This window comes from Phyllobates terribilis, unplaced genomic scaffold, assembly GCF_046119375.1.
Source record: "Phyllobates terribilis strain yellow unplaced genomic scaffold, ASM4611937v1 Scaffold_4__5_contigs__length_816908805, whole genome shotgun sequence".
Lineage (NCBI taxonomy): Eukaryota > Metazoa > Chordata > Amphibia > Anura > Dendrobatidae > Phyllobates > Phyllobates terribilis.
The window spans coordinates 688,949,582-688,971,954 of NW_027362764.1; the positions used below are offsets into that span (position 1 = coordinate 688,949,582).

The 22,373-nt window shown below is 45.3% G+C and overlaps 1 protein-coding gene across 1 annotated transcript in view; it reads right to left on the reverse strand.

The window, feature by feature from the left end:
- The window catches only part of MMP16 (matrix metallopeptidase 16), a 308,321-nt gene that overhangs the window by 24,986 nt on the left and 260,962 nt on the right, over window positions 1–22,373 (reverse strand). The window contains exon 8 of the mRNA XM_073679550.1: window positions 13,381–13,531. Within this exon, the coding sequence (XP_073535651.1) occupies window positions 13,381–13,531 (151 nt within the window). The remainder of the gene's footprint in view (window positions 1–13,380; window positions 13,532–22,373) is intronic.

Sequence of the window (22,373 nt, forward strand, 5' to 3'; positions counted from 1 at the left end):
GATACTAACCCGGCTGAGGGACACCTTTGATACCCGCACCTCAGCCGAGATCAAGCTTAGATTCTACGGGTGCAAACAGCGGGCACATGAGAGTATAAGGGACTATGCCCTAAACCTACAAGAGGCCCTGAGAGCCATTAAGCAGACCGACCCTGACGGCGTGGGAGACGAGGACAGGCTGTTGACTGAACAATTTATAGAGGGTTTATATTGCAATGCCCACCGAACCCAGTTGCGGGCAATGGCCTTACAGGACCCTCATCTGGGATTTGCACAGTTCAAGGACAGAGCCATCCGGGTGCTTCGAGAACCGGCACCAGGTGGCGTTGTGACCCACAGACGCCCCACTACCACTTACCACCAGGAGGCGGCGCCCTTGTCGGCAGGGCCTGTGGGAGCTGATGCGCAGGCTTTGAACAATGACCCGGCTCCAGACCTGCACCATCAGGTCCAAGAGCTAGCTAAAAGCGTTGCTGCGCTAACCCGAACTGTGCAGTCTTTACAGGTTTCCACTCCAGGGAAGATCCAGCTGGCATCCGGACCGGAGGACATCCCGTGGCGTCGACCAAGGAGGACCCCACCGGCCAGAGGAAGACCCAGCGACCGATACAACGAGGACGGACGACCCATCTGCCACCGCTGCAATCAACCCGGACATATGGCAAGGTACTGTCCTTTAAACTGGCACAACCTAGGGTAGAGGGCCAACCCCTAGGAAAAAGATCATCAGGCCCATCGAACTGGCGCGACAAATATGTGGGAGGACGTCCAGTCTTGCCTGTGGTACTGGATGGCATTCCTATGAGTGCCCTACTGGACACCGGATCACAGGTCACCACCATCCCGTACGTGCTCTTCAAGCAGTACTGGAATGACTCGGATATTACCCGCTACCCTGACGACGACTTGAGTATCATCGCCAGCAATGGTCAGCCCGTGCCACAGATCGGATTTAAAGAGGTGACCATTAAAATTGGTAGAGTTGAACTGGCAGCACAGGGACTGATCATTGTAGACATTGACAAACACGAGAGTCACCCAAAGATAACTCTAGGAACTAATGTAATTGAAAATTGTCTTGCAGAGGTGATTTTCCTTTTACAGCAGGTTGCCAAGAACGCCAGCTCCGGCCAGCAGCGAGTGCTCCAGAAAGAGATCCGGGCACTGATGCGACGGCAACAGCTAGAATTCTCCGGTGGTGAGATTGGTAGCGTGCGAATGTGTGACCCTTTCCCTATTGCCATGCCCCCGAAAAGTGAAATGATGATTTGGTGCCGGGCAGCTATTGGTCTGAGAGGTAGAGATTACCAGGCAATGGTAGAACCAGTTTACTCAGACAGTAGGCCCACCATTTTGACAGCACGGGGGGTGGTCAATGTACGCCATGGGAGGGTGCCCGTTCGCATAATAAATATCGGGAAGAGGGAAGTGTACCTGCCCCGGTATGCCACGCTAGCCAAATTGTATACCATCAATCAAGATTCCATACAGTCCATAGAACCCTTGCCTCCATCTTCCCCGGAGGAAGGTAACGGCTCTAAGAAAACAATGGAGGACTGGTGTCAGCAACTACATTTGGGTACTGACTCCACTCCCTCACACCAGAAACAGGGAGTCTATCGGGTGGTTCAAGGGTACGAGAGAGTGTTTAGTAAACACCCGTTAGACTTCGGGCGAGTCAAGGGGGTAGAACACCACATCCCCACGGGAGACCATCCTCCCATAAAAGAGAGGTATCGACCCGTACCCCCTGCACACTACCAACACGCCAAGGGGATGCTTAGAGACATGAAGGAGGCTGGGGTGATCAGGGATAGCTGTAGCCCCTGGGCAGCTCCACTAGTCTTAGTCAAAAAGAAAGACAACACCATGAGGATGTGTGTAGATTACCGGAAAATCAACCGTATCACACACAAGGATGCGTACCCCTTACCAAGGATAGAGGAGTCTTTGGCTGCTTTAAGATCTGCTAACTTCTTCTCTACCTTGGATCTCACTAGTGGGTACTGGCAGGTTCCTGTAGCAGAGGCGGACCGGGAGAAGACCGCATTCACCACCCCGATGGGACTTAGCGAGTTTACCTGCATGCCGTTCGGACTCTGCAACGCACCAGGAACCTTCCAACGATTAATGGAGTGCTGTCTGGGCCACAGAAACTTCGAGACGGTCTTGTTGTACCTGGACGATGTCATCGTATATTCCAAGACGTATGAGGACCACCTGAAACACCTGGCGGAAGTGTTCGAAGCTCTGGCAAGCTACGGCCTAAAGGTGAAACCCTCCAAGTGTCACCTCCTGAAACCAAAGGTGCAGTACCTGGGACACGTGGTGAGCGCTGACGGAGTGGCTCCCGACCCTGATAAGATCACCGCAATTAAGGAATGGCCAAGTCCCTCCAGTGTAAAAGAAGTGCGGCAGTTCCTCGGGTTGGTAGGCTATTACCGCAGATTCATCCCCGGTTTCACCAAAAAGGCAGCTCCTATGCAGGACCTCCTGATAGGCCAGTCCCGGAAGGCCAAGAACCAGAAGCCACCCTTCAGATGGGAGAAGTTAGAAGAAGAGTCCTTCCGCCAGCTAAAGATGGCCCTCACGGGGGATGAAATCCTGGCGTACCCTGATTACAGCCAGCCCTTTATCCTCTACACCGACGCAAGTAACATCGGGCTAGGAGCCGTGCTGTCCCAGATCCAGCAGGGGAAAGAACGAGTAATCGCTTACGCCAGCCGAAAACTGCGACCCACCGAGAGAAACCCTGAGAATTACAGCTCATTTAAGCTAGAGTTCCTGGCAGTGGTGTGGGCAGTCACCGAACGCTTTAAGCACTACCTCGCTTCTTCCCGGTTCATCGTGTACACGGATAACAACCCGTTGACACACCTGGACACGGCAAGACTCGGTGCCCTAGAGCAGAGATGGATGGCCCGTCTGTCCAACTATGAGTTCACAATCAAATACCGGGCAGGATGCTCCAATACCAACGCGGACGCCCTGTCCAGGATGCCAAACCTACCGGACGTAGGAGAAGATCCAGAGGGACTGGAAGAAGTTGAACTCCCCGCGTTCCACCGTCATGGGACTATCCAGTATTCCCATCGGGTAAAGAGTAAGCAAGCCGCTGCGTTTAACCCCTTGCCTCACTACAACTGGGAGGAAACGCAAGACAGTGACCCTGCCGTCCGACTGGTGAAGGAGATGCTGACTCGGCCAGAGGCTCGCCTTGACCCAGACGCTCCGGAGGAAGCCAAGCAACTATGGGCTGAGAAGAGTCGACTGTTCCTTTACAAGGGGAAGTTGTGCCGCAGAATGGTTAACTCCCGGACGCATGAACTAATCTGGCAAGTAGTGGTGCCACGAAGAGACGCAGCCATGGTGATGGAGGCATACCACGACGGGGCTGGACACTTCGGATGGAAGAAGCTGGAGTTCCTGCTGCGCGAGCGGTTTCACTGGGTAGGCATGAGGGGAACCATCGAGAGGTGGTGCAGAGACTGTGGCCCGTGCAACCTAAGAAGGAAGGACCGTGCCAGCCAGAAGACTCCCCTGCTGTCCATCGTCACCCGGCAGCCGTTGGAACTGGTAGCCTTGGATCATGTAAAACTGACCCCAAGCAGAAGTGGCTACGTCTACGCACTAACCATCGTGGATCACTACTCCCGGTTCTTGGTTGTCGTCCCCGTCAAGGACTTAACGGCTCAAACAGCAGCTAGAGCCTTCCAGCAGCATTTCTGCCGTCCACACGGGTACCCGGACCAAGTGTTGACAGACCAGGGACCTGCCTTTGAAGCGGAGGTCTTCCAAGAATTCTGCACTCTGTATGGCTGCCGGAAGATAAGGACAACACCCTATCATCCGCAAACTAATGGACTTTGTGAGAAAATGAACCAGGTGGTAATGGATCTTCTGAAAACGTTGCCCCTGGAAGAACGCAGTCTGTGGCCTGAGAAGCTGCCCGATCTGGTGGACCTATACAACCACATCCCGGTAGGTTCCACCAACTGTACCCCGGCTTACCTAATGAGGGCGAGACCTGGTAAGTTACCTGTTGACCTGGAAATGGGAGTCCTGACACCCGAGGACACTTCACCAGAAGCAGACTGGGACACAGAGAGGCAGCAACAGTACCGGAAAGTACAGGAGAGCGTGGAGCGAAGTCTCTGTCAGGCTAGGGAAAGACAAGAGAAAACTTACAACCAGTATGCTCCCGCTGTTCCCCTGGTACCCGGAGAGCAGGTCTTGAAGAGAAAAAGACGGCTCCACAAGTTGGACGACCAGTGGGAGAAGGACCCGTACACCGTACTGCCCTCAAGCCACGACAACCCAAAGGTCTGTACCATCAGTAAAGACGGAGGGGAAACCACGACCATTGTATCCCGGGATCACCTGAAGAAGTGTCCCGAACAGCTACGGAACCCTGAAGAGGAACAAGAAGACCCTCGACCCGTAGAGGAAAGGGAAGACATGGTTAGTACTGTGCTCGGAGACTTCCCTCGGTCTTGGACTCAAGTCAATGGCGCAGTTGTGGTACCCGTACTCACCTTCCTCCAACCAGCATCCCAAGCACCTACGGAGCGACAGGTAGAGCTGGAAGAGCAGCCGGTCCAGGAGGCAGAAGACTCCACACAAGCAGAACAGGAGGATCAACCCTCTGCTTATAGTGAGCCTGCCGTACCCCTAGTGAGCCAAGGAGCCGGTAGACAGCTGCCCAGTTTACCCTTGACAGTTCCTACACCCTGTAGTTCAGGGCTAGACAGTCAGCTCCGTAGGTCCACTAGGGCCACTAGAGGCCAGTTACCCGCACGTTGGAGGATTTGAAGTGTATAAATTGTTTTATTTGTGGTTACCTGTTTTTCTTGTTGCTTGTGTATAATTATGTGTTTCTAGTTGTTTATAGGAGTCTTTGGTGGATTTACCGGGAATCCTGTGTACATAGTTGGAGCGTAACCCAGGACGGACTAAAGACTGTTAAGGACTCGGGGTAGGACAGACCCCTACCTGGTTACGTCTCCCTGTTTTGGTGAAATGGACACCTTGCTTTTCTTCAAAAACTGCACCCGGTTGCGGACACGCCGTGACCATCTTTATATGTTTTTCTTATTGTACTATTATTGTTTATACCTTGTTATGTTTTTCCAAAAATATGTTTAGTCCCGGAGTACTAAACTTCACTAGGGGGGAATGTCACACCCCAGGGGTCTGGTTGCCACAGTGATAGAGATATTACGTCTGAGAGCAGGTGGGAGGTCTCTTGGTCAGGGATCCTATGCATGCCACACCTCCTGCCCAGTCCTGGGAGGGGAAGAACTTCCCCTATATAAACCTAGGGCTGAGGCAGGGTTAGTGAGTAGAGAAGAAGTAGAGACAGAGAAGCAGATATAGGAAAAGAACATCAGGAGCTCTGTGGGAACAGTGCTACAAGGAGTCAGGGGCTGGCAGCTGCAGAGCTTGCCGACTGAGAAGTATCACCGGACCCGGAGTCCGAGGCTGTGGGGACTAATCTCTCCCCAGCAGCAGAAACCGACCGGCAGGGGATTGCAGGTCCTCTGGCCCAGAAACCCGAAGGCACGGTCACACGCGTGGGACCAGCACCGCCATCGTGGAGCGGAAGCCATTAGAAGGCCCCGAGTCACCGGCCATACGGGTGAGCACCACACGGTACACTCAGGGACGTGGGCTACTTTTACCCGCCTCTAGCAAGGTAGCCAGAAGAGTACAGTTAGTTGGGAAGGCCTACAACTCCGCCTGGCCAGGGGAGATCCCATCTGCTCAAGGACTGACCAGGCCCCGATTGCTAGCAAGTACTCCGGGAGGGTCTATCTTTGTCACCAGTAAAGACCCTGAACTACACCGCATCGTCTCTGAGTGGTTCCTGCTACCCCCATCATCCACGTCGGCTGCCCTGAGGCCATACCCCTCCCGTTGGGGGTTATACCATCCACGCTGCACCATCCTTCCACCGGCCTCAGCGGTCTGCCCTGCAGCGGCAGCTCCATAGCTGCATTCAACGGGTGGCGTAGTCATCCACCATCCACTGCTAATAGACTGCCACTTAGTCTGACTCCCTGGGCACGGACCGGGTCACCGCCACGAGACTACTACCCCCATCTGATCCGGCTCCGGGTAGGCTCCCGCGTGCGCAACGCTGCGCGACTCAGGCCCAGGGGCGCGTCACAAACACCAGGGATTTCAATGAATAAAACACAACTTTACTGAAACTTTTTCCATAAAAATGTATATCATTCTGATCATACAACTGTTCCCTGTAACTACATACAGGTGCATCTCACTAAATGAGAATATCATCACAAAGTTAATTTATTTCAGTTCTTCAATACAAAAAGTGAAACTCATATATAATATAGAGTCATTACAAACAGAGTGATCTACTTCAAGTGTTTATTTCTGTTAATGTTGATGATTATGGCTTACAGCCAATGAAAACACAAAAGTCATTATCGCAGTAAATTAGAATACTTTATAACAATAACTTGAAAAATGTTTTTAAAATCTAAAATGTTGGCCTACTGATATGTATGTTCAGTAAATGCACTCAGTTCTTGTTCGGGGCTCCTTTTGCATCAATTACTGCATCAATGCGGTGTGGCATGGAGGCGATCAGCCTGTGGCACTGCTGAGGTGTTATGGAAGCCCAGGTTGCTTTGATAGCAGCCTTCAGCTCGTCTGCATTGTTGGGTCTGGTGTCTCTCATCTTCCTCTTGACAATACTCCATGGATTCTCTATGGGGTTAAGGTCAGGCGAGTTTGCTGGCCAATCAAGCACAGTGATACTGTTGTTTTTAAACCAGGTATTGGTACTTTTGGCAGTGTGGACAGGTGCCAAGTCCTGCTGGAGAATGAAATTTCCATCTCCAAAAAGCTTTTCGGCAGAGGGAAGCATGAAGTGCTCTAAAATTTGCTGGTAGACGGCTCCGCTGACTTTGGTCTTGATAAAACACAGTGGACCTACACCAGCAGATGACATGGCTCCCCAAAACCATCACTGATTGTGGAAACTTCACACTAGACCTCAGGCTGCTTGGATTGTGGCCTCTCCACTCTTCCTCCAGACTCTGGGACCTTGATTTACAAATGAAAATTGGAACTCTGGGACCTTGTGAGGTGTGTCAATGACTGCCTTCTGGACAGCAATCTTCCCCATGATTGTGGAGCCTACTGAAACAGACTAAGGGACATTTTTAAACACTCAGGAAGCCTTTGCAGGTGTTTTTTGTTATTTATTTTCATTTACTGAGATAATGACTTTTGTGTTTTCATTGACTATAAGCCATAATCATCAACATTAACAGACATAAACACTTGAAATAGATCACTCTGTTTGTAATGAATCTATATAATATATGAGAACTGAAATAAATTAACTTTGTGATGATATTCTAATTTAGTGAGATGCACTTGTATAACTACTTTGTACATATTAACCATGATGATTTCCATCTGTACCTCTGTGCGAGTCTGTTTTGTCCTTAAAGGAGTTGGTCTGCTATCTTACAGCCTACCATTCCCTGCCAATTTTACAGCTCCAGTGACTACAAACCTAAACTAAAAGGGAAAAAATAATAAATTCTACACCTAATCTCTCTTCAAAAAAAGTCACATTTTTGCTTTACATCTACAATATACTCCATAACTTTTACCTGACACATTTTTTTTAGCTTTGGGTGAATAGAGAATACTCTGGGGTTCTTCATCAGTTTGATTGCTTGTATCGCTAGACTAACCCCCCATTGAGCCACACTGCTTGTTGCTTATTTAGTCACCGTGTTTTTCTTTTAATACTTTTTCTAAGAGAGGAACTAGTCCTAATTCATTCACACCATAATTTACTACGCTCAATTTCGAAAGGATTGGCAATATGAAAGAACATGGACTATTTTGGAACATAATGAAAAATGTCCCTTGCGGGTGTAAAATAATCACATTGCAGAATAACATTAATGCTTTCCAAATACCAGAATATATTAACGACAGCAAGAATTTGCTGAGCAACATCTTTAAATCTAGTAAAGGCTTACATATTTTAATTTCCATTACTTCTGCACCAAACCACCGGATCTTGCTCAATATTTTGCAGGAAAGAAATTCTGAAATATTTTATCCTGACAGAACTAATAGATTAAATGTTCAAACTCAAAAAAAAAAAGTATAAAACTCTCCTGTGTCTGTCAAATTGCCTTCCAATGCGTTCCCTTAATTTAAATCACTTTCTATCAGCAGCTGCCCACTACCATATAAGCTCTATAGCCTCAGGCAAAATACACGACAACTTCTTTTTCCAGCATTAAAATCTCATTGGTAAAATGTAATGGCAAAAATATTGCAAGTGGACCCTCTTTCGTTTATCATATTGCATTAAAAACATACAGTTCACCTTTACCTTTCTGAGAATTTCATTAAGGCAGGGGTCGACAAAGTTGTTCAGAATCTAGGAGCCAGCCAAAAAATTTAGGAGCCAGAATTTTTTTTGTTGACAAACTGTACATATAGACCCCCTCACACACGGCGTCTCCCCGGGGAGCACGGCCTTTGTATGTACTTACACAGGTAGCGGGAGATGAGAACGGGCCCCCGGCCACAGCGATCCTTCCCCCCAGGGCCGGCTCCAGGTTTTTCTGGGCCCCGGGCGAAAGAGTCTCAGTGGGCCCTTTTAACACATACACGATTCATGATGCACAGATACGGCGGAGAAATATATATATATATATATATATATATATATATATATATATATTTATTTATTACACATGGCCCAGCCTGCCCCCTCATCCTTCACATACGCAGACATATGCGCGCGCACACACGGTACGCAGACATATGCACACGCACACACGGTACGCAGACATATGCACGCACACACGGTACGCAGACATATGCGTGCGCACACACGGTACGCAGACATGCGCGCGCACACACGGTTCGCAGACATATGCGTGCGCACACACGGTACGCAGACATATGCGCGCGCACACACGGTACGCAGACATGCGCGCGCACACACGGTACGCAGACATATGCGCGCGCACACACGGTACGCAGACATATGCACGCACACACACGGTACGCAGACATATGCGTGCACACACACGGTACGCAGACATATGCGTGCGCACACACGGTACGCAGACATATGCGCGCGCGCACACGGTACGCAGACATATGCGTGTGCACACACGGTACGCAGACATATGCGTGCGCACACACGGTACGCAGACATATGCGCGCGCACACACGGTACGCAGACATATGCGCGCGCACACACGGTACGCAGACATATGCGTGCGCACACACGGTACGCAGACATATGCGCGCGCACACACGGTACGCAGACATATGCGTGCGCACATACGGTACGCAGACATATGCGCGCGCACACACGGTACGCAGACATATGTACACATACAGACATACACATAGATAAAACAGACAAATATATATACACAGTCATATACACTGACATTCACATACATGCACTCACACAGACCCATTACTAATATTTTTAATATGGGGATTGGGGAAGCCTCACTCACCTGTCCCCGGTCCAGTGTCCTGTCCAGCAGCTCCTCGGGTATGGGGCAGTGCAGGGCCCCCGGCGTGTCACAGACTTCATGGCCCTGGAACATCAGAGGGGCCCACTTGCGGTCGGGTCCGGGCCCCTCCCGCCCATCTGTGCAGGACCTCCGCTCCGACGGTGTTTGATTGCCGGCACTCCCCCAGACATGGCCGCGCGCTGTGCGGCTGTGTCTGCTAGTAATGACGCGGCAGGAGCGACACACAAGCACAATTAAAGGTGCAGTGCCGTCGACCCTGCCGTGTCATTACTAGCAGACACAGCCGGACAGCGCACGGCCATGTCTAGGGGAAGTGCTGGCAATCAAGCAGCGCCTGCGTCCCTGAACAGGTGCCGAGGAAGCGGCCAGGGCCCCGACAGTGAGTGGGCGGGTGGGTGTGTGGGCCCGGCCCCGACAGTGAGTGGGCGGGTGGGTGTGTGGGCCCGGCCCCGACAGTGAGTGGGCGGGTGGGTGTGTGGGCCCGGCCCGGACAGTGTGTGGGCCCGGCCCCGACAGTGAGTGGGCGGGTGGGTGTGTGGGCCCGGGCCCCGACAGTGAGTGGGCGGCTGGGCCCCTCTGATTTTCCAGGGCCCCGGCACTTGCCCGGGTACGCCGGGTGCTGACGCCGGCCCTGCTTCCCCCGTAACCCAACTCTCCCTGTCCAGTCCCGGAGCATAAGGAGGGCGGAGCAAAGTGGAGAAGGCGGCCTGAGCGATACTGTCCCTGCTTCCTCCGATTGGATGACTCCGTGCAGGAGGTGGGATTGGATTGAGAGTATTTTTTTTTCTTCTCAACTCCTCAAGCACCAGGCAACATTTTCTAGGCGCCAGACAACATTTTCTAGGCGCCACTGGCGACCAGGCGCCTGGGTTTGTCGAGCCCTGCATTAAGGACTCATATTTCTCACAAAACACATCCAATAAATTATGGAATAAATTATAGTACATGCTAATTATGCAAATAGCCTCTTCAGAGAGGAAGAGGACTTGAACTCTAGCGCCACCTATTGGGGCTAGCAATCCTAAAGTCAATATCAACCCTTTACCGAGCCTTGCTGCATGACGTAAGATATAAGCCAAATCAGACACTCTATTTGCAGACACGTGTTTCAGGGTCTTTGCTGCTGATTATTGCAAAGCAAAAAGTCTAATTTGGCTGGATGAGAGGCCTCTGATGGGGATCAGCTAAATCAGACCTCTTACTTTGCACTGATGAGGAGCAAACACCCTGAAACATTTGTCTGCAAATAGAGTGTCTGGTTGGGAGATAATCCTAAATCACATGTTAAGGTTGATATTGACTTTTTGGGTTCCTACTTCCAATAGGTGGTACTAGAGTTCAAGTCCTCGTCCTCTCTGAAAGGCAATGTGCATGTTAAATATTTCATAGGAGCATTGCATGGCCTATAAGGCCTCACATCAGCATATAATTTTCCACAATGGTACATGCTAAAAAAAACTCTTGACTAGCTGCAATCCAAATTACAACCACTGGGTGGCCATATATAGTCACATATACCATAAACATCTCCTGACAGAATTGCACAATCATGCTGTTTATTTTCAAAGCCAAACATCTTGGGATATGTCAAGCTAAGAGGGACGGTAAGGAAGGACATATACAGTGGAGACCAAAAGTTTTGCATTTTTTTTTAAAAGTGTGATTACTTCTGTCTGGGTCTTGTGATGCCATTTCCCTGGTGATGAATTGAAAGTGCATGAAGTTGTGATCATGCAAGACCTTAATTTTAACCAAAATGCTTTTGAATATAGGTATGGTCATTTAATTAAAGAAAACTGACTGCCAAAAGTTTTGCATATACTATTTACTGATCACAACATAGAGAGTAATTCATTGCTTACAATGCCATAACTGTTAGAACCCTCCTGTTTTTTTTTTCTATCTTGTGTTTTGCGGTCACGTGACCATCTGCCTTTATATTCCAGCTCCGCCCTTATGGCTGTGCAGGACTTCAGTGTTTGTTTCTCTAGCCTGGTGCTTTGGTGCCTTTCTCTGTCAGTTCGCTTGGTCCTCTGGGACCTCAGGTACATTTTTTGTCAGTTTGTCTTTTTGTGTTCTGCAACAACTTCTCTGTTTAGGAGGTGTCCCATTTTTTGTCCCAGTCCTTAGTTCTTTTAGGGACCCCTCCCTTAATTCTATAGGTCTTCGTTCAGACTAGCCGAGGACTAAGGCGGGTCTGTTCACTAGGAACAGGCAGCCCGCTACATCGTAGGGATTCAGCTTAGTCTTACTGTAGGGACAGCTTTCCCCTATCTTTCCTTAGTACATGTTGCAGATCATAAGAATAACTTAGTATTTTGTAGCATAACCTCTTGCTTTATTAACTGCACTACACTGACAGGGCATTGAAGACACTCGGGTATTCAAGACATCTTGAGGGACCTTGCTCCATTCCATTTGCAAATCTGCAAACAATGCATCTTTATTGCTATGGGTATGGCCCCAACTCGTCTCCCTAACTCATCCCGAAGGTGCTTAATAGGGTGTAAATCAGGTGATTGGCTTGGCCACTGCAACAGGTGAACATTTTTGACTAAATTGGATGTGTGTTTAGGATCATTGTCTTGCTGGAATGTCCATCCCCTGCCTACTTTGGCTTTACCATGTGGCAGCATTAAACTCTCCAGTATAGCCTTGTAGATTGTAGCATTCATATTTTCATCAATTCTATGCAGAGGGCCAATGGAAGATGCAGAAAAACAGCCCCAAACCATGACAATGCCACCACCATGTTTCACTGTAGGTGTTTGGTACCTTACATCATTACGTTTTCCCAATTGGGCAGTAAATATAGTGCTGCCATCACCACCAAACAGACTGAACTTGGATTCATCCGACCACAACACCTTAGACCAATCTGTCTCTTTCCATTGGCTGCATTCTTTGGCAAACTCAAGTTGGACCTTCCGGTTCTTCGCAGAGATGGAAGGATTCTTGACTAGAGCTCGAGCATTCAAACCTACTGCTCTTAGCCGTCGCACCACAGTTTGGTGACTCACTTTGACTCCATATTCTTCGTTCATTTTGTGCCAAATCTGTACAGCACTTTTAAAGACATCAGATACTGACTATTTCTTAATAATGTGAACAATTCTGGAGGAAGTTTTCCGTGGTCGTCCACTTCTAGGTTTGTCAGCTGTTCCATAACCTTATTTTTCTTTCTTTAATATAGCTTCGTCTTTTGGCTTTTGACTGACTTCACTCTTAGAATAATAAGCTTCCTGAGACCTGGTGATAAATTTGGCTTTGTCTTTGCCATGTTTTAACCTAAAAACACACACATAGGAAAAAAAAAAGTAGGCAAAATTCTACTACCCATGACAAAATATGCAAAACATTTGGCCCAGCAAATGTTGAAAAGTAACACATAAAGGAACAAAAAAATGTCAAACACAATTTTCTTCCTTATAGCTGACAACCATTTGCTTTAGGTTTACTAAAATCACTGGAAAATGACATCACAACAACCAGATAGAAATAATCACACTTTTAAAAAAAATGCTAAACTTTTGGTTTTGGTCCCCACTGTACATATTATTGAGCGAATCCGAACTTTAAAGTTCGGGATTTGTACCAGACACCCAGTGTCCAGTGCTGAACTTTGAACACGGACTTCGCGAAGTCCGGGAGGAGAGAGAGAGAGAGAGACTCTGACTTCAATGGGGTTTTGGTTAAAGTTCGAGTTCAGTTCCGAACCGAAATTTGGACTAAAGTTTGGTCGCGCTCAACAAACCAGGACTTTCACGGGTACTTTCATCCCTATAGATAAGTTCTCTTTCTTCCCATTATCACATACCTGTCACCTTTGAAAAAATAGGTCTTCCCGACATCTTCCCACCAAACAGCAGTGTCTATCCCATGAGGTGGAATACCATGTCCTAGATGTATCAAGTCGTGGGGATAACCAGGTTGTAATGTTGTATCTTTAAACACCCAATATTTGTTACCTAGACAATGGAAACACAAAAACAAATGAATTCAACTCATTTCAGAAAATTCAAAACACAGGAGTCCATTGTGAGCCTGATGACAGTAATGGCAGCATGCACGATTTGCCTTCGAGAATCAGATGACACTCGCTCATTCATCTCTATGGGTCTGTGGAAAAAAATCAGAATGCAAATCTGAGTGCAGTCTGATGTTCACGAAAGTGGAGAAACTTTTTTTTTCTCTCCCACTTTTCGGATCCCACTCTGATCAGAATGAGATCAGCATAATCAGACCGATTTTCTCAGATGAGAGAGCCCTTAGAGTAACAAAAACCTTAAAAGGTTTTCCCATGAACGGAAGTTTATTTTAATCAATAGATCTTGGAATAATAATAAGTTCCACAATTGGATGTGTGTAAATAAAATGTCCCTGTGCTGAGATAATCTTATAAATGTTCCCCAGTGTAATGGCCGTGTCTGACCGTGTACAAAACATGGTTTGATCATACCATAGCTCCTGGGCAGGGGAGGAAGCAAAAAAGTATACAGACATTACAGCATGGGATCACAGCTGATTCTTTTGTGAGGTAAAAAAAATTCCCTGTCTGTTTTTATACAATGTTTTACCTCAAAGAAAGAATCAGCTGCGATCCCCTGCTGTAATGTCTGTATACTCTTTTGCTTTCATCCCTGCCCAGGAGATGTGGTATGATCAGACCATGTTCCTGTACATGGTAAACAACACAGCCATTGATTAAAATTAACTTTTGTTCGTGGGAAAACCCCTTTAAGGCTATGTGCCCACGATGCAAAAATGCTGCATATTTTTTATGCTTCTCCCTGGCGGGAAAAACGCATGCGGTTTTTTACATGCGTTTTTCCCGCCAGGTAGAAGCGTTTGTGAGGCGTCTTTGCATGTATTTCCACATGCGGGTTATCAAGCGCTTTTCCAAGCAATTTTAGCATCACTTGGAAAAGTGCTTGACAACTTGTTCACACTATATAAATCCATGCAACCGGCATGAATTTATAGTAGTGTGACCAAGTTAGTTAATAAAAAAGAATAAGAATGGTAAAAAATAAAAAAAATAAAGATTATACTTACCTTCCGATGTCCTCCCGGTGTTATCTCCGCTGCGTCCGGTGTGTTGGGAGGCTCGCGCTGTTGTGAAGGACCTGCGGTGACGTCATTGAGCCATGTGATGGGTCACATGACTCAGTGACGTCATGGCAGGTCCTTCATAACAGCGCGAGCATTGCAAGAGACCGGATGGAGCAGACAAAACACTGGGAGGACATCGGAAGGTAAGTATAATCTTTATTTTTTATTTAACTTTTTTTTTTTTTACAGTTTCTATGGTACCCAGGTCTGGATGAGAGTCTTCTCTCCTCCAGATTTCGGTACCATCCGCACATAGAAACGCATAATATCCGCGTGTACAAATGTATTGACACGGATATTATGCGTTTCAATGCAAGTCAATAGCGGCGATTACGCTGCGTGTCCGCAAAATTAATGGACATGCTGCAGATTTTTGAGCGCAGCATAAATGCTGCAGAAAAATCCGCAGCATGGGCATTGGCATTGCGGCTTGTCATTGGGGACCATGGGGGGCGGATTACCAAGCGTTTCCCAAGCGTTTATGCTGCGGAAATTCCGCAGCATAAATGCTTGGAAAACGCATACTGGGCACACAGCCTAAGTCTACAAGTAATTTCATGAAAAAACGTGAATGCAGATCTAGACATTAAAAACATGTGAAAAATATTATGTGCAGCTGGTTACAGATGATCAAATATTTTAAAATTCAATTTCACCAGCTTCGGCAAATTTTTCCCAAAAATTTGATTTGCAGCAAACAAATTTGTCAGTAAGCACAGGTGCTCCAATTGCCCTGAGAAGGCCTGTATAACACTCTAAGGGCCCCTAGGACAGTATCTAACCCATTTCAACTCTTGAACACAAAGGGTATGTGCACACGATGCAGAAATGCTCAGGATTTTTTCCTGAGCGTTTCTGCATCTCTCTGGCAGGAAAAAACGCATGCGGATTGTACATGCGGATTGTACATGCGGATTGTACATGCGTTTTCCTGCCAGGGACATGCGGAAATGAAGCGGTCTTCACTTTCATTTCCGCATGTGGGTTGACAAGCGCTTCCCAAGCGATTTTAGCATCACTTGGAAAGTGCTTGTCAACTTCACACTATATAAATCCATGCAAACAGCATGGATTTATATAGTGTGTGAATGTCAAAAATAAAAACTAAATCTATACGTTACCCTCTGATGGCCCCCGGTGTCCTGCTTCATCGGTCCCGGCTGCCGGCAGTGAAGACTTTAGGACCTTCCGACGTCAGCGTCAAGTGACCCGTCACATGACTCTGACGTCAGCGAAGGTCCTTCTTCATTCAACCGCGAAGTGCCCGGGAAGCCGACAGGACGCAGCGCGGGCCGTCAGAAGGTGAGAATATATATATTTTTTATTTTATTCTTTTTTTTTTAATGGTACCTGGGTCTGGATGAGAGTTCTCTCATCCAGACCCGGGTACCATCCGCACATTAGACCGCATGAAAAGCGCATCAACATATACAGTGATGCGGATTCCATGCGGTCTAATGCAAGTCAATGGCGGCAAAAGAGCAGCGTTTCCGCAAAATTAATTGACATGCTGCGGATTTTTGACCGCAGCGTTTACGCTGCGGAAAAATCCGCATCATGGGCACAGCACATGCGGATTTCCATTGGGGAACATTGCTGCCCTTCTACCATGCGTTTTTCATGCGTTTCCGCAACTGCAAAAACGCCGCGGAAACGCATGAAAAACGCATCGTGTGAACTCAGCCAAACACAGTAATGTCAAAGTAACCTCCATATGAGTAAACAGTGATGAACGTTCTTCATTGCTGTTTTGTCACACATACGATCTGTAGAGTATATTGAGAATTTTTGGTCTTTTTCTTTCTATTTGTAATTCTAAGCTGTGAGATGTGACATTGTTTCACTAAACAGATTTACCTCTAAATACTTGCGCTGTAATCCCTGCCTCGGCTTTTATATAGCCTATGACAGACCAAACACTGTGTTTTTTCTGCATGTTTACGCAGCTGTCCACCCTAGAACACAAAATAGCAATCTGGTATGCTTTAGTTTTGTTTTGTTTTAATTTTTTGTCTTTTTTGTTTTATGTAATTGCTTTTTTATATGCATTTTTTTAATCAAACTAGCTGTAAACACGAAAATACCTGAATAACAATAAACGACCATGCAGATTATGTGTATAGGGATTATATCCAAGGCTCTCCCAGACACAAAATGAGGTAACTCCTTGACTCACTGTCAAATCAGATCTCATGCTTTGTACTGAGGAGGGGCTACACCCTGAAACATGTGTCTGCAAATTGAGATGCTGGTTTGGCTTTTATTGTAAGTCATGTAACAAGACTCATTAAAGGGTCGATATTGACTTTTAGGATTGCTATTTCCAACAGGTGGCACTAGAGTCCTCTTCCACTCTGAAGAAGCAATTTGAGTCACTCCTTGTATATTGTGATGCAGCAATCATCAGCGGAATATCATTCAGCCAATCTGCAGTCTGTGAACATAACCCATGTATTTTATTGCATCTGTTGAGGGGTGCAGCTAGTCAAGGATTGGTGGGGAATGCACCCGGGTGCCATGAATAGGAGGACAAGATACACTATGCTATCGCTGGGGTATTTTGATAATGGGATAGGGCAGGAAAGTGAATTGTTGTCCCAGGTGAAGGAAGAGCCCAGCTACATCTCCACACTTGCACATGTTTCCATCTTGATGACGACCTTTCTATCCAAATATTATATTTTATCATTAGTCATTTAGAACCCTTTAACTTGGCACCTTTCATAACATGTAATAAAGTGGCATGCAAAAGTTTGGGCACCCCTAGTCAAAATTATTGTTATTGTGAACAGTTAAGCAAGTTGAAGATGAAATTTTCTCTAAAAGGCCTAAAGTTAAAGATGACACATTTCCTTTGTATTTTAGGCAAAAAAAAAAAAAAAATTATATATATATATATATATATATATATATATATATATATATATATATATATATATATATTGTAATTTTTTTCCATTTTAATAATTACAAAAAGGAAAACGGGCCAATGAAAAAGTTTGGGCACCCTACATTATTAGTACCTAGCAGCACCGCCTTTTGAAGGCATCATAGCTTGTAAACACTTTTTGTAGCCGGTCAAGTCTTTCAATTCTTGTTTAAGGGATTATATTTTCATCCATTCTTCCTTGGAAAATTCTTCCAGTTCTGTGAGATTCCTGGGTCGTCTTGCATGCACTTTGAGGTCTAGCCACAGATTTTCAATGATTTTCAGATCAGAGGACTGTGAGGGCCATTGTAAAAAATTTTAGCTTGTGCCTAGGTAGTCTATTGTGGATTTTGACGTGTGTTTAACATCATTATCCGTTTGTAGAAACCATCTTCTTTTCAACATCATCTTTTTTTTTACAGACGGTGTTATGTTTGCATCTAGAATTTGTTGAAATTTCATTGAATCTTTTCTTTCCTCTACCCGTTAAATGTCCTCTGTATCATTGACTGCAACACAACCCCAAAGCATAATTGATCCACCCCCATGCGTAATGCTTGGAGATATGTTCTTTTCCTGAAATTCTGTGTCCCCTTTTCTCCACATATACCTTTGATCATTGTGGCCAAAGAATTCTATTTTAACCTCATCGGTCCACAGGACTTGTTTCCAAAATGCATCAGGCTTGTTTAGATGTTCTTTTGTATACTTCAGACTCTGAATTTGATGGTGAGGACGCAAGAGAAGGTTTCTTCTGATGACTCTTTCATGAAGGCCATATTTGTGCAGGTGTCTTTCGAACTGTAGGATAATGTAACACAACTCCAGAGTCTGCTAAAACTTTCTTAAGGTCTTTTGCAGTCAAGTGGGGATTCTGATTTGCCTGTTTGGCAGTCCTACGAACAGCTCTCACTGAAATTTAGCTTGGTCTTCCAGACCTTATCTTGACCTCCACTGTTCCTGTTAACTGTCATTTCTTAATTATATTTTGAATTGAGGAAAGGGCAACTTGACAACACTTTACTATCCTCTTATAGCCTTCTCCTGCTTTGTGGGCCTCCACCATTTTGATTTTCAGAGTGCTAGGCAGCTTAGAAGAACCCATGGCTGCTCTTTTTTGGCACAAGGTTAGAGGAGGCTGGGTTTTATAAAGCTAGGAAATTTGCATCACCTGACCTTTCCTAATGATGATAGTGAACAAGCAATTAGCCTGTTAGGGTTATGAAGGTCTGAAACCTTGGTCAAAGTTATCAGAGCACACAAATTTCCAAGGGTGCCCAAACTTTTGCATTGGCCCATTTTAATTTTTGTAATTTTTAAAATGTAAAAAATGACAACATATATATATTTTTTGCCTAAAATACAAAGGAAATGTGTCACCTTTAACTTTAGCCCTTTTAGAGATAATTTCATCATCAACTTACTTGACTGTTCACGATAACAGTAATTTTGACCAGGGGTGCCCAAACTTTTACATGCCACTGTACATTTCTTTACCAATTGCCGATTACTGCAGTGTTATGAGTCCTAGCAAATACAGTATGACAACTATCAGGCTGTTGCATGGCGCTATACATAAATGTGAAACGTACATTCACCTTACTGTGTTTCCCTAAAAACTGAAGATTATTTTTACATAGCCTCCAAATTGCAATACATATTACTCTTTGTGCTAGAAATGAAAAGCCACATGATGACATGTTATACAATTCTACACCTCTTTACCAAGAGAGTGGAGGGGAAAATGGAATACAGGCAATTGCCCTGATGGCTGAGTTGTTTTAAATTGCAGCTTTAATAGTGCTTTTCCTTTTTGCTACGGCGCTAAAGAACAGACTTACACTCTGCAGCCTTGAAATTTTCCAATTTAACTCAATTCAGTTAGCGAATACAGATATCACTAGCGGTTCAATTTTCTCCTTAGATTAGAGGTCTATTGTATGATGGCTGATGTTTTTGTGACACACATTTGCTTCTGGCATTGACTAGATGAAAGAACGGAGGAATAAGCTGATGCTTTGGGAGGCAGAGATGACACTGAGACGTGCTATACTGGCCATTAAAACACACAAGCAGGAAAAACATATTTACTCTTGTAATTTGGAATTTTCCTAATTAGTTTTCAGTGCCAAATGTATGTAAACATGAATAGCATGAAATGGAATGAGTCACAAAATCATTTTGTATTGGTCTACGTACACTTCTCAACATTGCAACACCAAGGCGGAAAAGACGTGGAGTTATTTAAGTCACAGGATGGATAGACGTGTTAATCGTATTCAATTGATGAAAGAATGGAATCAAAATGTTCACAACAACTCAATTTATTCAGCATCTGGTATGAGCGCCTTGCGCACAACTCCCCACACTTGGCTACTATCAATGAGGTTCTTAACCACTTCGCGCCAGAGCCTGTTTATGCCTTCGTGACCGGGTCAATTTTTTCAATTCTGACCACTGTCACTTTATGAAGTAATTACTCTGGAACGCTTAAACGGATCCCCCTGATTCTGAGAGTGTTTTTTCGTGACATATTGTATTTCATGATAGTGGTAAAATTTCTTCGATATCACTTGCGTTTATTTGTGAAAAAATCAGAAATTTGGCGAAAATTTTGAACATTTTGCAATTTTCAAACTTTGAATTTTCATGCTCTTAAATCAGAGAGATATGTCACACAAAATAGTTAATAAATAACATTTCCCACATGTCTACTTTACATCAGCACAATTTTGGAACCAAAATTTTTTTGGGTTAGGAAACTATAAGGGTTAAAAGTTGACCAGCGATTTCTCATTTTTCCAACAAAATTTACAAAAACATTTTTTTAGGGACCACATCTTATTTGAAGTGACTTTGAGGGGCCTTTATGACAGAAAATACCCAAAAGTGACACCATTCTAAAAACGGCAGCCCTCAAGGTGCTCAAAACCACATTCAAGAAGTTTATTAACCCTTCAGGTGTTTCACGGGAATTTTTGGAATGTGGAAGAAAACAATGAACATTTAACTTTTTTTCACAAAAATGCTACTTTAGACCCATTTTTTTTATTTTCACAAGGGTAACAGAAAAAAATGGAATAAACAATTTGTAGTGCAATTTCTCATGAGCGCGCTGATACCCCATATGTGAGGGAAAACCACTGTTTGGGTGCACTGCAGGGTTCGGAAGGGAAGGAGCGCCATTAGACTTTTTGAATGTAAAATTTGTCTGAATAATTAGCAGACGCCATGTTGCATTTGGGGAGCCCCTGATGTGCCTAAACAGTGGAGACCCCCCACAAGTGACACCATTTTGGAAACTAGACCCCTTAGGGAACTTATCTAGATGTGTGGTGAGCACCTTGAACCCCAAGGTGCTTCACAGAAGTTTATAATATTGAGCTGTAAAAATACAATTTTCACATTTTTCCCACAAAAACGTTTTTCATCCCTTAATTTTGCATTATCATAAGAGTAATAGGATAAATTGCACCATGAAATTTGTTGTGCAATTTCTCCTGAACACGCCGATACCCCATATGTGGAGGAAAACCACTGTTTGGGCGCAGGGCAGGGTTTGGAAGGGAAGGAGCGCCATTTGACTTTTTGAATGTAAAATTTGCTTGAATAATTAGCGGACGCCATGTTGCATTTGGGGAGCCCCTGATGTGCCTAAACAGTGGAAACCCCCCACAAGTGACACCATTTTGGAAACTAGACCCCTTAGGGAACTTATCTAGATGTGTGGTGAGCACCTTGCACCCTCAGGTGCTTCACAGAAGTTCATAATATTGAACCGTAAAAATAAAATTTTCACATTTTTCCCACAAAAAATGTTTTTCATCCCCTAATTTTGCATTATCATAAGGATAACAGGAGAAATTGCACCATGAAATTTGTTGTGCAATTTCTCCTGAGTACGCCGATACCCCATATGTGGGGGGAAACCACTGGTTTGGTGTACGGCAGGGTTCGGAAGAGAAAGGAGCGCTGTGTTGGCTGGGATAGGTTGCAGACACCAAGTCACATTTGAAGAGTCGCTGACATGCCGAAACAGCAGAAACCCCCACAAGTGACCCCATTTTGTAAACTACACCTCTCAAGGAATTCATCTAGGGAAGTAGTGAGTATTTTTTAATTTTTTAATTTATACCATTGGGCAGTGAAGAAAACATAATTGTATTTTTACCACAAAAAAATGTTTTACCCTCAGATTTTACATTTTCACACAGGGCAATGGGTAAAAATGGTGCCGAAATGTGTCACACAATTTTTGCCATGCGGCGAGATCTGAGAGGGACGGAGCGCTATTTGACAATTGGAGAACAAATTATTGTAGATTAGGCATTTGGATTTGGGAGCACAACATTTTCTGAATTTCTTTTGGGGGGCAAGGGCCATTTCGCTTTTCCAGAGCCTTTCTGCTACCAGTAACTTGGAAGTCCCTTATATTTTTAACAGATGATGGACCTGAGTGGGGACTAGCTTTTTTTGAGGACAGAATTGAAGCTTTTAATGTGAACATTTTACGTAACATTTATCCGGCGCTCTTGGCTGAGCACTTACATCGGGGTTTCCATCTAAATTTCCAAGTGATGTAATTGAGATGAAACCCCTGCGGGATCCATTCACTGTAATGAGGCAGCAGAGTTACTCTGGACTCCGTCTGGCCTCTGTTTAGCGATGTCCTTTTTTTCAGAAGTGCACAAAACTGTGGCCAACCGCACTTTTATGCACGCCTAAAAAAACTGACACCGTGGGATCACAGGCCAGATGGCATCCACAGT